This window comes from Acanthochromis polyacanthus, chromosome 10 (genome assembly GCF_021347895.1).
Source record: "Acanthochromis polyacanthus isolate Apoly-LR-REF ecotype Palm Island chromosome 10, KAUST_Apoly_ChrSc, whole genome shotgun sequence".
Taxonomy (NCBI): Eukaryota; Metazoa; Chordata; class Actinopteri; family Pomacentridae; genus Acanthochromis; species Acanthochromis polyacanthus.
In genome coordinates this window covers 6,683,574-6,700,445 of record NC_067122.1, presented here as the reverse complement: position 1 = coordinate 6,700,445, position 16,872 = coordinate 6,683,574, and the positions used below count along the sequence as shown (strand labels likewise).

Here is a 16,872-nt window from a genome sequence, read left to right as displayed (position 1 = left end):
TGACGAGATGGAAAGGAATACAGCACACGTTGAGAGCTGCGATTCCGTTTGCATATACTGTAGTGCCCACTGAATATTATGAGGAGGTGGCCATGTTGGGGCTGTTGAAGAAAGAGGGAGGAATGTGTGTGTGTGTGTGTGTGTGTGTGTGTGTGTGTGTGTGTGTGTGTGTGTGTGTGTGTGTGTGTGTGTGTGTGTGTGTGTGTGTGTGTGTGTGTGTGTGTGTGTGTGTGTGTGTGTGTGTGTGTGTGTGTGTGTGTATGATGCCTGAAGTGCCAAGTCCCCGAGGCGCTGTAAAGTGAACCTGATCACTATGTTTGCTAAAGGTGCTGTGGGTCATTTCGGTGGTCAGGCTTGAGGTCTGCTCTCCGTTCCCGAGCCTGGATGCCGAGCCAATCTCAAAAGCAGAGAGAAACCGCGGACACGGTCATGCACTGCTTCTTCTGGAAGGCTCCAAGTAATCAGAGGGAGCAGAAAGTTCACAGATACTGTTACAGTTGCAATTATGACCGTCACTGTTGGAGTCAGTTTAATTGTCAAATAGAATAAGCACAAACTGTCTTAATCCAGTGAGTCTCAAAGTGCAACAAGACTTAATGTTTGAGTCACACCAAGGCTTCTATTTACCAACTTCTAGCCACTTAAAAATGGGCTCAGTGTATGGATTGAGGCTGCGTAGTGGCTCGGTGGTTAGCACCGTTGCCTCGTAAGTAGAAGATTGCTGTTTCGCGTCCTGGCATGGGATCTTTCTGCTTAGAGTTTGCATGTTCTCCCTGTGCATACGTGGGTTTTCTCCCACAGTCCAGAGACATGCCGACGTTAATTGGTGATTCTAAATTGTCTGTATGTGTGATTGTGAGAGTGTTTGTCTCTATGTGTAGCCCTGTGATAGACTGGCAACCTGTCCAGAGTGTCTCCTGTCTTTGCCCTAAGTCAGCTTAAGATTAAGCGTTGTATAGATAATGGATGGTTAGATTGAGTAATATCAATAACATCTTAATTTGTATTGTGTTTATCAAAGCAAAATGTTATGAAATGCTTCGCATAACAAGCAGCCCCCATGTAAAGCATAATATAAAAACATAATAGAAGGGAATAAAAGTACTACAAATGGCAAAACTCATAGCATGCAAAGACACCATAGAAATAAAAGAATGATAAATGCAAGTACTGAACAAGCCACAATAAAATTAGGAATGGCAAAACCCAAAAATAAATAGAAAGTATAAATACAGAAGTAATGACAAAGCAGTGTATGGCTTAAATTGGAAGCAATGAAGGGGACATGACGGTCACAAAGATGAACTTTAGCTAGAATTGTATGTAGTGAATATAACATATCCTCTTAAAGTCCCTCTTCAGTCATGGATTTAACCCCTAAATTATGTATTTTTAATGTTTTTCTCCTTAAAACAGTCCCGTCTTGCCTTAGAGTGGCCTAAATGTAACTCTATACTATTGCACTTTCTAGAATGTGCAGATCTATGAAGCTCCTCTATGTCCACCCACCATCGACCGCTTGCTGCAGCTCAAGCACACCAGCTCACTTCTGAATATGTTCTGTCAAACTATTCTACATGCTCAAACTGAAAACTGACTCTGAAGAAGAATAATGATACAGAAAACCCTATTCTGCGGGTTCACAGCATTGTAGGTTTGTGAATCTGTGTTTAAAAGTGTACACTGCAGTCAAATTTATTTAAAAAGCACATTTAAAAAGAGGAAGAATTGAACCAAGGTGCTGTACAATGAATATAGCAAACCATAAAATACAGTGACTACAGGACAAATGTGAATGAAAGAAGACAATAAAATAACCAGAAAATGAAGTTACAGCACATAATAAAACGAACACCAGTGAGAAGGAGGAGGTCATCAGCAGCAAATTGAATGTTTCCAAGCAGATAAAAGATAAGATGAGCTCTTCAAGAGATTAGAAGCAGCCTCCATCCACTGTAATTTTGTGCCTAGATCTCCGAACAGTCAGGAGAACCATATTGGTTGCTTTGAGTGCCTTAAACTGTGTACATCGATGCAGGTGTTCTGCAAAATAAGTTGGCACAAGCCCTTTTACAACTTAAAAAAACCCAATAAAATCTTAAAAATCAATCCTGGGACGGACAAGGAGCCTGTGGAGGGAGTCCAGTACTGGTGTTACTGTCTTTATCCTGTTAGATTGTGAAGAGACAATTGTTCTAAACCCCCATACAAAGAATCACAAATGTGCAACCAAGTGGTAACAGCCTGAGTAATTGCTGCCCAAGGCCTAATATTTCTGGAAACACCAGTTCCTGCACCGCTTGATGTCTCTGGGGGTACATAGGAGAATAATAAGCGTCATTTGGATGAAGTTGCACATTAATTCCAATTAGAGTGATCTAACTGGCTGGAAAACAACACAGATGGCAACAGCCAAGCCGGTTAGTTTGTTTAAAATCAAGGTTTTAAGTCAGAACGAAACCCCAAGTCTTCAGTGAATGAGCTTTGCAAATGAAGTTTGACATTTCAGATCTTGGTGCTGCTGATTAGTAAGAGCAGCTAATCATCAAGCTTTTGATGAGCAGAGTTATTTGTCCTTGAAACAAGCACAGAAAATAAATGTATACCAGCAGTGACTGGGTCCATGCACCACAACAGAGAGCATTGCTATGGTCATTATATTAGTCATAGGGAAAACAATGATCTCCAGTGGTGCTCTCTGCAGATTTCCTTCAGTGTTGGCCAATCGCTAAAACACACGCCTCATCGTTTCGTGTCACATTCGGTCTTAATTTCCGAGACGTTTTCTTTAGAGAAATATTTTCTCCTCCTCAGTGTGAGATACTTGACAGTAAGTGCAGTGCATGTAAGGCATGACTGCAGCGCCTTTGATCGCAGGAAAAGACATTAATAAAACGTTCATGTGGTTCTGACGTTCTTTATGGCACTTTGGAGAGAGTCACGAACAAGACGAATGAGTCCTGTTGTTCTTCCCCTCGCTGTTGTTGCTGCATTGGCATGTTCCTTTGTGTGAGGTTTATCTGATTTGCTTGTATGGTGTGTGACTCCAGTGTATAGAAGAGAATGATTGTGTGTGTGTGTGTTCAGTGGGGTCGTGCTCCCCTCGATGATTTGTGTCAGAGATCCGGGTCGGTGTGGTCCATGTTTACTTAAGCTCCAGGAGAGGTGGAGCGTGATTGCCCCGGTTTTTCAACACTTTCACACACTTTTCCGGACAGTTTCCTCACCAGGCCATTTCTCTTCTGCCGAGTGGGGTCGTTCCCTCTCAGAGAATAACCCACATCTGGACAAAAGCTTGACTGCCATTGCCAGGAAATAGGGAATGTTTGTTGTAATGGATGGCATTTCTGTGCCACTCCTCCATCAGACTCTGTGATGAATGATTAAAAAAAAATAACGTCTGAATGCCTTGTGGTGGACAAAGCGCACAGTAACCAATGAACAGGACCGAGTTGCACAAATGTTCAGGGAGAAATACTGCAGTTTAATTGGGTGAAGTAACCCTCAGTTGGTGGAGCCAGAACCCTGGAGTGAAAGTTATGCCTGCAGTACATGAGAAGATATTTAGTCTGACATGCTCTCGTCGGTTTCGTTCGAAAGACGTGCAAACAATAAAGTGGTATTCAGGCCGAGAATCATGCTGAAACAAGATCAAGGATCTAGTCCTGTTGTGCCTGCTGAAACCTCAAGAAGTATGCAGAAGTGGTACAAAGTAACACAAACTCAAATGATGTGTTTTAGTACTAAAGGTGTCACTATCTTTGGTGGAGCTTTTTAGGAATACTGGAAAGACTTATTCACCTTCTGGTGAACAGTTACATCAGAGGATTGATACCACTCTTATCTACATCTGAAGCTAACTAATGAGCTTTAGAGATGCTGGTAGGTGGATTTTGTTACATTCGCACAGATCCAGGCTTGCTCTGACTGAGCAGCTTCTGTTCTGTAGCTTTCTATTTGCTTCATATACACTCATTCAAAAGTTTGGGGTCACTTGTGTCCTTATTTCTGAAGGAAAACAGCTTTTTCAGTGAAAATAATATTAAATTAATAGGAAATACAGTCTAGACATTGTTATTGTGGTAAATGACTATTCCAGCTGGAAATGGCTGATTTTTAATGGAATATCTCCATAGGGGTACAGAGGAACATTTCCAGCAACCATCACTCCTGTGTTCTAATGCTACATTGTGTTAGCTAATGGTGTTGAAAGGCTCATTGATGATTAGAAAACCCTTGTGCGATTATGTTAGCACATGAATAAAAGTGTAAGTTTTCATGGAATTGCCTGGGTTACCCCACATTTTTGAACAATAGTGTACATGCATAGGTGTAGACTTGAGGAAGGAACATGGAAATAGGTGTCCCACAGTGTTCAGAATGTGCATTTGTCCCCCTAATTAAAACATGAAAGAAGTAAAGAACTTTGAATTGTTGCTAGAATACCTGAGTGTTTTTACATACTGTAAATAAAGACATTTCCACCATAAAATGTTGCAGAAAGGGCACATAAAGATTCACCAGAATGCAAGGTATAAAATGTTAGATGCTCAAAATTTCCAGGGAAAATCAACCAGACCTGAAAGTGGAAATAATTAGCAGGTAAGCAGGGTTCTTCCAGCAAAATTCAGCTAAAACAAGTCCTTCATAGCGTGAGAACAACAAATTGTAACGAGTAAAATAGGGACTGAAACCCAGCCAATGATCAAGTGACATTTATTCACCTGGTTCAAGGTTGAATTGATTTATTTTCTTCATGTCGTCGTCTACTTTGACTCGATCTCAGTTTGACTGGTAGCCTGTGTTTCGTCATTAACAGCAAGAGTGCAGCTGCACCAAGAGGCTACTTTTTCTAATAAACTGTGGAACTTTGGCTCCACCCGCTGACACTGAACCCAGCCAATGAGTTCATTCATACCTACATTAAATATTCCTCAACTACAGCTCAAGTCTGCTGAGTGACTGAGCCAACACGACATTCACTCCCACATGACTGTGATTATAAAGAGGGACTGACTGATACTGATGGGTCACATGCTGCCACGAAATCCAGTGAGTGACACAGCTTGTTGGAGTTTATGATGACCACAGTCTGCCAGAAATGCTTTAAAAAATGTTGTTTCCTCCCTGAGCAGTAATTGTCTGAGGCAGCTACAGCTGCTACTCCTAAAGAGAATCACACGTGACGCCCATGTGTGTGTTCCTGTCATCATGCAGGCTGCATCGCTGACCGTGGACCTGTGTCGCAGTGACCAGGAACCAGGCTACTGTGCTGTGAGCAACGTGGTAGTGCACACGGACTGGTAAGAACATCACACTCAGATATATATACATTTAGTGCACGGTACAGTGAACAGCTGTTTCTATGATCCATCCTAACCATAAACATGAAAATACTGTTGGCAGTAACAGTTCCAAGGCCTGGAAGACTCAGTGAATAATTTTTCAAGACTGCAAAAATCATACATAACCAAGAGCTTCTGAGAACCTGGTATTTCCCTGATTTTTTGCAGCTGTTGCTTTGCTCTCTGAAGTGAACAACACGACATAATCAGGAGGTTTAATTAAACACATGTGCTATTTCTCATTAGTAGGTGTTGGCCAAGGACTTCCAACCCTTTTTGATAACTAAAAATCTATTATTTCTAGTTATACATCTACCAGCTCTCACATATGTCGGGGTAAACTTTAACATTAATATTTTTAAAGACATTTGAGAGGTAAATGATTGAGTAATGCAACAGCAACAATTAGAGGAAAATCTGACAGCTGACAGTAGAAATGTATATTTGGTTTTATCTGCACTGACATTCTCATCATTTTAGCTCTTTGCATTCATTAGGTTGACAAAGCACCACACTAGGATTGAGTCTGACATCAGGCTTCTTGAGCTGCAATGATTAGTCGGCGTAGTCCGTGACGTTGGCAACGTGTCGATATTAACATTTTTGAGCAGCGCATGTTTTTGTTTTTACTTTAATTTGCTGCAATCAATGCTTTTCTTCTGCATCGCTAAGTAAAAGGTGCATCATGATGTCATTTGCATTTAGCTTCAGTCATTGATCATCTGCACACAATACTACGATTTAAAACAACGGTTGCTGCAGTAAAGTCCACCTCCAATCAGCGCAAACGTTTCTCAAGGCTTCAAAAGTCTGGGAGTACTTCAAATTCGATGGCAGCACAATTTATGAATACCTGAGGAGAAAACACACAGGAAACATTTTACACCTGTCTGCTTCTCTCTTGCTCTCTGTGCTCACAAATACTGTATTTCTTTACAGCCAAATCCCCAATAAATCTATTCTCATTTCATTTTTTTTTTTAATTTTTGTTGTCAGATAACCAAAATTTTGAAATAGTGTGAAATACAATTCAGTAAAACTGCATGTTAGTCACAAAGTACTCTGTGTTTGTAAGACGTCTAATGAGCGTGTTTCATTTTTGTCTAATATACGGACCGAACTTCTGCACTTTGTTAAAGGGTTTACTTGAAACTTTCTTTTAGAGTCGCACTGATGACTTAAATCATAAGCCATCTTTAATTAAAAAAAAACGTTTAACATATTGGAGTTTCCATTTTAAGCCTACAAATTGATTTTTAGATTGATTAACTAATTTGTAAAACATACAACAGAATAATTGAGAGAAAAATAGTTTTTGGTTACAGTCTGTTTCAGAGACTGTACTTTAATAATAGATAGTAAAGTTGTCCTTTAGTTTACATTCTCTAATTTGCCATTTGAAAAGCTCAGGAAAACAAAATAACATTGGCTCAAAGGCCCACTAAGTCAAGCTTTCCAGAATGGAATCGAATTTTACTTTGACTTCATGCTATGCTTGTAAAAAAAATCTGATTTTATGACTCCACCGGTTTCAGCCAAGTTCAGTCTTCTTTCTTTTTGTGGCAAGTGTTTGCAATTCAATAGCCCTAATGTGACAATATCATTCTGAGTATGATGAAAAGACAATGCGATCAGAAACCAAAACTAGTGGACACTCACAGACAGTTGAAGCCTTCAGTGTTTGACATTGTTTTTTTTTGTTATTGCTTGACTGTCAGAGTCTCTGGATGTGTGAAAGTTGCATGTCTTTCTTTTGTGTTTTTTTTTCAATCGTATTCCACAAATGAAGTCATCCGTTGTAAATATATATGATGTAAACCTTCATTAAATTACTAGATGATTATTGCCTTTACACACATGCTGCTGGGAGCCAGGCCTTGTGGGGTGAAAACCTGAGCGTGTTTTTCTGTGTTTTTTTGTGAGTGTGTGTGTGTATGGCGTTTGGCTGATGAGGAAAGGCCACAGAAGTTTGCAAAAAGGTTGATGTTGTAAAGGACTCGGGACCGTGTTGTTGTGAAACTCGCTGACCCCCAGTGTGTCTCTGTGTAAGCGTGAATGTGTGTGAATGTGCGTACCATTGAACACTTTGAGTGCATTTGTGAGCTTTAGGATTTCTGTGCATATGTACTTTTGTGTCTGCAAGCATTTCAAGTCTTTGTGCGCTCCCGTTCATCGGTCCGTGTGCGATTGTGTGTGTGCAGGATCCTGGACGTGCATCCCAACAGGCTCTCGGTGGGAGGCGTCAGGTCAATAGATCCCATCCTTCATCGGCGTGGTCAGATCGCCACCCACGACTTTGTCGGCTGCATCATGGAGTTTGCGGTCAACGGCCGCCCGCTGGAGCCCAGTCAGGCGCTGGCATCACGTGGCATCCTTGACAGGTCCGCAGCGCCGACCCCGCCCCCCCTCAGCCCCGCTTTCTCTCCATCTTCTCCCTCTTCATCCCATCTGTCCGTCTTCTCTAACCTCCTCGACTCTCGCTGCGGGACATCTGTTCACACTTTCAAACCTCTCTGGAGTTTTTGAAAAAGATGATTCTTTTTAATACAAATGGCAGATTTTTGACGGGGGAAACCAATTGCAGAATTCCAGAGACATTTTTTCTTCTTTTCTGTCTCGCTGGTGAATGGTGAGGCGAGGACGGATCTTTTAATATGCTAATTCTCCGGGGTTCTTTATGGGTTTTTTGTATCGCCGCATGCATGAGGAGAGAAATCACAGCTCATCTGTCCCTTTTTCTGGAATTTCCTTTTCTGCGGACCCCCCCGGTTGCCGACTGTGTAGCTGACTTGTCAAAGTGACTGTCTGATTGTCAGTTTGTGTATCATTGTGTCCGTAGATGTCCGAGACTGGAAGGAGCCTGCACCGCCAGCCCCTGCAGACATGGGGGCACCTGTTTGGACCACTGGTTCTGGCAGCAGTGCCAGTGCGTGGATGGCTTCACTGGCAAGTTCTGTGAGAAATGTAAGTAACTGCCTTTGAAGTGTCTCTTTTCTGCTGAGGTTGCACTTACTAAGGAATATTCTATCATGATTATTTATGATTCATCCCTCATGAGTCATCAAACTGCACCGTGTAGCTTAATATAAGCCACATCGCTGGGCTCTGAGCTTTATTTCAAAGCATTTGTGTATTTTATTTATTATATAAATACTCCAACTCAACATCAGAGAGCTAAAAAAGACTTGAGGAACCTTTGGGGCTCATGAAAACTGCCACAAACTTATAGCTACTGTGTAAGATGCAACAGTATGTTCAGCAGCGTTACTGATAATTATTACCACATTTACTCCGAGACTTTCTTATTATTACTGGAAACAAACAAGGTCATTACTGAGAGAAGTGGGAACTTTTCTTTGTTTGCCATCAGGTTTGATTTTGTGGGAAATCTGCTGGTTAGCTTTACGGCACGACAACGGATGTGAGCCATTTTCTTCTACTACAAATGGAAAGTCTTTTTTAGATTTCAAAGGATTAGGACATTTAGTGAGGGGTCTTCCATTGGTATATTTTGGGCATCGAACACGGAATTTATTGCAATCTGATGAATTTTTATGCGACAGCTTGTTTATTTTCTCCATCGTGATGGAAATGTCTTTATGGGTATCATTCAATTGAGGGCTTAATACAAAATGTAATGGAATAGAAATGTGCATGTGGCACCTTTTTCGTGGCAATCAAACATGAATTCATTTAATTTAATTTCTAAATCCCATTTTAATTAACTGTGTTAAATACTCTCTGCACATCCAGAACATACCAGATATATCTGCGTTTGATATGTATGACAGACACTGAAATCTGTGCTTTTGTATGTATAAAAAGTCATAATTTAAAGCATTTTGAAAGTTGCACAGAAAAGGGAACATGCTTGCAGTTTGGTTTCCTCTGTGGTCAGTAACTCTGTTTTTAAGATCAAATTTTCCTGCATTTTCATTGAATTTTAAGGTCAAAATATCTCAAATTGGACTCAGTGCTAAATATTAGCATCGAGGACTTCATGAGCCACAGATCCTTCGTCTCCTGATTGAAATTAAATACTTTTGGTGCATAATTTCGGCCTTTTCATGAATCAGAAATTCCATGAAATGTTCAGTGCCAGTTAGTCCTTTAATTTAACTGGCATTTTAAATGAACAAGACAGAGAATGCCATAACACTGTGTTAATAAAAATGGCTATAAAAACACTCTGTTCCATTCAGTCCACCATCATTCAGAGCATTACCCGTCAACAAGATTTTTTTCCAACTGTGCAGACATTCATCGTAGAGTGGGGAAAGACACACTGATAATATGCGACTATACTGACTGTATGTGATTGTTTTCCTGATATGGGTTCAGTGTGTTCTGACGACTGACCTACATCTCTCAGCTATGGGAATATAATTGTAACCGCTGGTGAGAATGTAAGGACCAATTTGTGGTTATGGCAGTCGGATTAGGAAAATCATTTGTACCCGTCTGTCCGCCAATAGCAGAATGGAAATGAAAGTTTGAAATTTTCCTTTGCAACTGGTGTGACGTCAGACTGGACTCCGGATAATATCTGTCTTTCTCACGCAGACATGACGGCGGACACCGCCCTGTCTCTGGACGGCACCGGCCGCCTGGACTACTCCCTGAAGCTGGGCCCGAAGCGTGACGTCCTGCTGAGACAGTCTCTGCAGGGTCTGTCCTCAGACTCCGTCGGTCTGAGCAGCTTGGAGGTCAAGTTCAGGACGCGCAGCAAGAGTGGCACGCTGCTGCACATCCAGGAGAGCAGCAACTACACGACTGTGAAGGTGAGAGAGGATACTTGGACATCGTGTCTGTTTATTGACTTGGCAAAGCATATGTAGAAGCATACAGTAAAGTATCAAAGAAAACCTGATATATATAACTGTTTTGAAGAAAAAACTTTAGTTGCAAACAGAATAATTCATACTTTCATCCATCAAAGGCAACGTAGTACCAGTCTTTCTTTTTAACTGAAAAACTGCAATTACATGGATCCTTAGATCAATTCTGTTGATGAAATGCATCACTTTTTGAAGAGATTTTGCAAAAAAAAAAACCTTTTCAGGTCAGACTTTTGACGCAGTAGAAGCATTTAGTGGAGGAAATTTTAAGTTACTTTATGTATATTACTAATCTCTAATCCCATTTTCTACTAAATGACCTCTCCGGTTGATGATTTAACCCCTAAAAATGAACTTTAAATAAGTAGCAAATGGGATCGGAAAATGCTTCATAGGAGAATATAATGAAATATAAATCCTTAAAAATGAGAAAAAATGGCTTGAAATCTATGCAGTTGTCGAATAGAACTGTGGCTGCTTTTTTGGAATTTATTGACCATTGCTGCTTATATAGGCTTACATTTGCATCACAAATCTCCCCCATCTGTCCAGTTTTATGAAGTATATATTTATGTTTTTACTAGTAGCAGCTAATGTTAGCATTTATCTCTTAGCCAGAATGCTAAGGGTAGTTTTCTGGACTTAGACTTTATTAATGCCCAGAGGAAAATTTTGTTGCGACAGCAGCAAGTGTATTCAACAATGGGTAAACAACGAGACAACACAGAATATTAGGGTAGGGTGTAAGTAAAGGTAAAATAAAATCACTCAAGGGCATGTTAGCTAACATGCAAGTCACAGTTAGTTTACCATTATGGTATTTTTTTAAAGTCAGTTCTGTCACACATAAAAGCTTTGTGTCATCCATTCATTTGGAAGCCTTCATGGGAGAAAATAATGGAATATAAATCCTTAAAAATGAGAAGTAATAGCTTGGATCTGTTTAGTTGTTGGATAGAAAGATTGTACCTGCTTTTTCAGAATCCATGGAACAATGTTGCATATATAGGTTTTACATTTACATCACAGATCTTCCAAATCTTGATCCAATTTCATTCAAAATTAACATATTTGATCAGATAATGGCTTAATGGGAGTTTAGTACCATGTCGACTAACGTGCAAGTCACAATTAGTTCATCATTATGGTATTTTTGTAGTCACTCTGCCACAAAGACAAGCTTTGTGTCATCCATGAATTTGAAATGACAGAACCGCAAACCTCCAACGTGGCCGCCAGATGATGCGATGCATCACCAACAGCATCTATAGTCAAACACAGCCTCGAGCATGTTTGTCCTCACCATACCTTCGAATCCCAAATATGTCCACATATGCATCTGTACATGTTTTCACCCTCACACTGTCTTCACCCCTTCCACCAGCCCTCCATCAGCCCACACTCTCTCCTTGTATAAACTATAGCAAAGCTACATTGGTCTTTCTGAGCCGCCTCCCTTTAGTCCCATTCCTCTTTTCTCCCCTCTCATCCTGTCCTGATCTCCCTCCCCTCCGACTGATCCCGGGCAGCTGTCCAAAGAGGCCTGAGCGGTCTATTTATCCTCTTCAATTTTCCTTTTAGACACCCTCCACTCTCAGCGCCATCAACCCCTTCCCACTTTAGCATCGGGCTTTCTCTCTTATGATTTTGTTTTCCGGCTCTGAGGAGCTTCTGGTGCTCATCAAATCACCATCACGGCTTCTGAAAACAGTCCAGAGGAGTATTAGAAGTGCTATGAAGGCTTAAAAAAAGAGTGGTGGGGGAATACATACTGTATATGTCTATACTGTATGTTGAGACAGAGGACTATATAAACTCAGATATAAAAAGCAAGATGTTTAATAGATGAAGTCCATGATTGGTTTTCCAGCTTTAGAACGCTGAGTATTCTTTGGCTTTGGGGACTTTCCGCTTTTCCCATTTTAAATCAATTCTTCCGGAAGCTACTTATCATTGCTGATTTTTGGGGTCTTTGAAAAGGTTGGAGAACAGGATTACTTTTCCATCGAAGTGGGGAGAACACATGAGATTACCATACACGGTGTAAGCCACAAATTTGTTGTCCATGACAGAGTGAGCTTGATTAATTTCTTTTAAAGATACACTCCATCCTTTTCTCCTCGGCAAACAGCTTTCTCCTGCGGGCAGTCAAATGAGTACGTTCTCTCTAAATTTGTTGTTCAAAAGCTTCTGATCGTCTTCTGGCTGAGTGGCACTAGTTACACACACAATTTTCAAGAACATGAAAAACTGCAGTGCGCCCCGCTGGGGGAGAGATTTACGAGCATCAAGCTGCATTTTTGTTTTTGACCTCAATAGCAGAGTCTGAAAGGACTGTCGTGGTAGTTTTGTGGAGGGAACACTTCCTCTCATTGGTCATGATTGATGCTGAGATGATAAGTTATTGCATTAATCTGAAAAATGCCACTTTTACCAGCTTGGGTCTACACTCTGTATGTGATACTTATCTGTTGTCATTTATGGACCCATGATAGAGTTATATTGTGATGATGGTTTCAGAGTAACCATCCAAACCCTGAACAATTTCTGAGCATTTTGTGCCATGCTTGTGGCATTACTCACTATTGGCTAATTTTTTTCCACATTTTGAATGACATACTAAATGACGATGTTTTTGTCACATTTTGGACGACATACTAAAGTATGACATTTTTGTCACATTTTGGACGACATACTAACCTACGACATTTCTGGTCACATTTTGGACGACATACTAACCTATGACGTTTTTTACTACGTGGGCACCTTTTTTTCAGTTGTTGGACGACATACTAACCTATGACGTTTTTGTCATATTTTGGACGACATACACCTATGATGTTTTTGTCATATTTTGGACGACATACGAAGCTATGACGTTTTTTCCACATTTTGGATGACATACTAAACAATGACGTTTTTGTCACATTTTGGACGACATACTAACCTATGACGTTTTTGTCACATTTTGGACGACATACTAACCTATGACGTTTTTGTCACATTTTGGACGACATGCTAAACTATGACGTTTTTGTCGTATTTTGGATGACATATGAAGCTATGACGTTTTTTCCACATTTTGGATGACATACTAAACGATGACTTTTTTGTCACATTTTGGATGACATACTAACCTATGACGTTTTTTTCTACCTGTGCACCTTTTTTCAGTTGTTGGACGACAAACTAACCTATGACGGTTTTGTCACATTTTGGACAACATACTAACCTGTGACGTTTTTGTCACATTTTGGACGACATGCTAAACTATGACGTTTTTGTCACATTTTGGACGACAAACTAACCGATGACGGTTTTGTCACATTTTGGACAACATACTAACCTATGACGTTTTTGTCACATTTTGGACGACATACTAACCTATGATGTTTTTGTCACATTTTGGACGACATACTAAACTATGACGTTTTTTCCACATTTTGGATGACATACTAAACAATGACGTTTTTGTCACATTTTGGACGACATACTAACCTATGACATTTTTTTCTACCTGTGCACCTTTTTTCAGTTGTTGGACGACAAACTAACCTATGACGGTTTTGTCACATTTTGGACGACATACTAAACTATGACGTTTTTTCCACATTTTGGATGACATACTAAACGATGACTTTTTTGTCACATTTTGGATGACATACTAACCTATGACGTTTTTTTCTACCTGTGCACCTTTTTTTCAGTTGTTGGACGACAAACTAACCTATGACGGTTTTGTCACATTTTGGACAACATACTAACCTATGACGTTTTTGCCACATTTTGGACGACATACTAATCTATGACGTTTTTTTCCACGTTTTTGACAATGTACAAAACTATGATGTTTTTGTCACATTTTGGACAACATACTAAACTGAGGTTTTTTGTCATATTTTGGACCACATCCTAAACTTGGAAGAAAAACACAAGGCCTGGGGAAGGATATTTTTATTATAAAATACAAAAACTGAGGAAAAGTTGAAGAAACACAGAGAAAAACCTCAAAAACACCAATAATGGAACAAAAACTACATCAAAGTAACAGACTCAGTAGAGACTTCGTCAAGGGAAGACCTGCAATAAATAGCCCTCAGCTGGAATTGAACCTGTGTCTCTGATGCAATTCTGTTGATGGATCTGCCTCTCAACCAGTTGAGCTACCTGGGCACCTTTTTTCAGTTGTTGGACGACATACTAAACTATGACGTTTTTATCATATTTTGACATTTTTGTCACATTTTGGACGACATACTAAACTATGAAGTTTTTGTCATATTTTGGACGACATACAAACTTGTGACGTTTTTGTCACATTTTGGACGACAAACAAAATTATGACGTTTTTGTCACATTTTGGACGACATACTAAACTATGACGTTTTTGTCACATTTTGGACGACATACTAAACTATGATGTTTTTGCCACATTTTGGACGACATACTAATCTATGACGTTTTTTTCCACGTTTTTGACAATGTACAAAACTATGATGTTTTTGTCACATTTTGGACAACATACTAAACTGAGGTTTTTTGTCATATTTTGGACCACATCCTAAACTTGGAAGAAAAACACAAGGCCTGGGGAAGGATATTTTTATTATAAAATACAAAAACTGAGGAAAAGTTGAAGAAACACAGAGAAAAACCTCAAAAACACCAATAATGGAACAAAAACTACATCAAAGTAACAGACTCAGTAGAGACTTTGTCAAGGGAAGACCTGCAATAAATAGCCCTCAGCTGGAATTGAACCTGTGTCTCTGATGCAATTCTGTTGATGGATCTGCCTCTCAACCAGTTGAGCTACCTGGGCACCTTTTTTTCAGTTGTTGGACGACATACTAAACTATGACGTTTTTATCATATTTTGACATTTTTGTCACATTTTGGACGACATACTAAACTATGAAGTTTTTGTCATATTTTGGACGACATACAAACTTGTGACGTTTTTGTCACATTTTGGACGACAAACAAAATTATGACGTTTTTGTCACATTTTGGACGACATACTAAACTATGACGTTTTTGTCACATTTTGGACGACATACTAAACTATGACTTTTTTGTCACATTTTGGACGACATACTAACCTATGACGTTTTTGTCACATTTTGGACAACATACTAAACTATGACGTTTTTGTCACTTTTTGGACGACATACTAACCTGTGACGTTTCTATCATATTTTTGACATTTTTGTCACATTTTAGACGACATACTAAACTGTGACGTTTTTGTCACATTTTGGACGACATACTAAACTATGAAGTTTTTGTCATATTTTGGACGACATACAAACTTGTGACGTTTTTGTCACATTTTGGACGACATACTAAACTATGATTTTTTTGTCACATTTCGGACGACATCCAAAACTATGACATTTTTTTCACATTTTGGACGACAAACTGACGTTTTTGTCACATTTTAGACGACATACTAAACTGTGACGTTTTTGTCACATTTTGGACGACATACTAAACTATGACGTTTTTGTCACATTTTGGACGACAAACAAAATTATGACGTTTTTGTCACATTTTGGACGACATACTAAACTATGATTTTTTTGTCACATTTCGGACGACATCCAAAACTATGACATTTTTTTCACATTTTGGACGACAAACTGACGTTTTTGTCACATTTTGGACGACATACTAAACTATGACGTTTTTTTCCACATTTTTGATGACATACTAAACTATGATTTTTTTGTCACATTTCGGACGACATACTAAAGTATGACTTTTTTGTCATATTTTGGACGACATACTAAACGATGACGTTTTTGTCACATTTTGGACTACATACTAACCTATGACGTTTTTATCATATTTTGGACTTTTTTGTCACATTTTGGACGACATACTAAACTATGACGTTTTTTTACATTTTGGACGACATACTAACCTATGACGTTTTTGTCACATTTTTTACCACATACTAAACTGATGTTTTTCACATATTTTGGACCACATCCTAAACTTGGAAGAAAAACACAAGGCCTGGGGTAGGATATTTTTATTATAAAATACAAAAACTGAAGAAAAGTTGAAGAAACACACAGAAAAACCTTAAAAACACCAATAATGGAAAAAAAAAACTACATCAAAGTAACAGACTCAATAGAGACTTCATCAAGGGAAGACCTGCAGTAAATCGCCCTGAGCTGGAATTGAACCTGGGTCTCTGACACAATCCTGTTTATGGATCAGCATCTCAACCAGTTGAGCTACCTGGGCTCCTTTTTTTCAGTTGTTGGACGACATACTTACCGATGACCTTTTTAATTGTATTTTGGACATTTTTGTCACATTTTGGACGACATACTAACCTATGACGTTTTTGTCACATTTCGCACGACATACTAAACTATGACGTTTTTTTCCACATTTTTGATGACATACTAAACTATGATTTTTTTGTCACATTTCGGACGACATACTAAAGTATGACTTTTTTGTCATATTTTGGACGACATACTGAACGATGACGTTTTTGTCACATTTTGGACTACATACTAACCTATGACGTTTTATCATATTTTGGACTTTTTTGTCACATTTTGGACGACATACTAAACTATGACGTTTTTTTACATTTTGGACGACATACTAAACTTATGTTTTTGTCATATTTTGGACCACATCCTAAACTTGGAAGAAAAACACAA

General features: G+C 39.3%; 1 protein-coding gene across 1 annotated transcript in view; it reads left to right on the top strand.

Moving 5' to 3' along the window:
• Nucleotides 1-16,872, top strand: part of LOC110954880 (protocadherin Fat 4) — a 134,460-nt gene that overhangs the window by 106,881 nt on the left and 10,707 nt on the right. Inside the window, 4 exon segments of the mRNA XM_022199627.2 lie at nucleotides 5,218-5,303; nucleotides 7,547-7,726; nucleotides 8,185-8,309; nucleotides 9,909-10,126. Of these exon segments, the coding sequence (XP_022055319.2) occupies nucleotides 5,218-5,303; nucleotides 7,547-7,726; nucleotides 8,185-8,309; nucleotides 9,909-10,126 (609 nt within the window).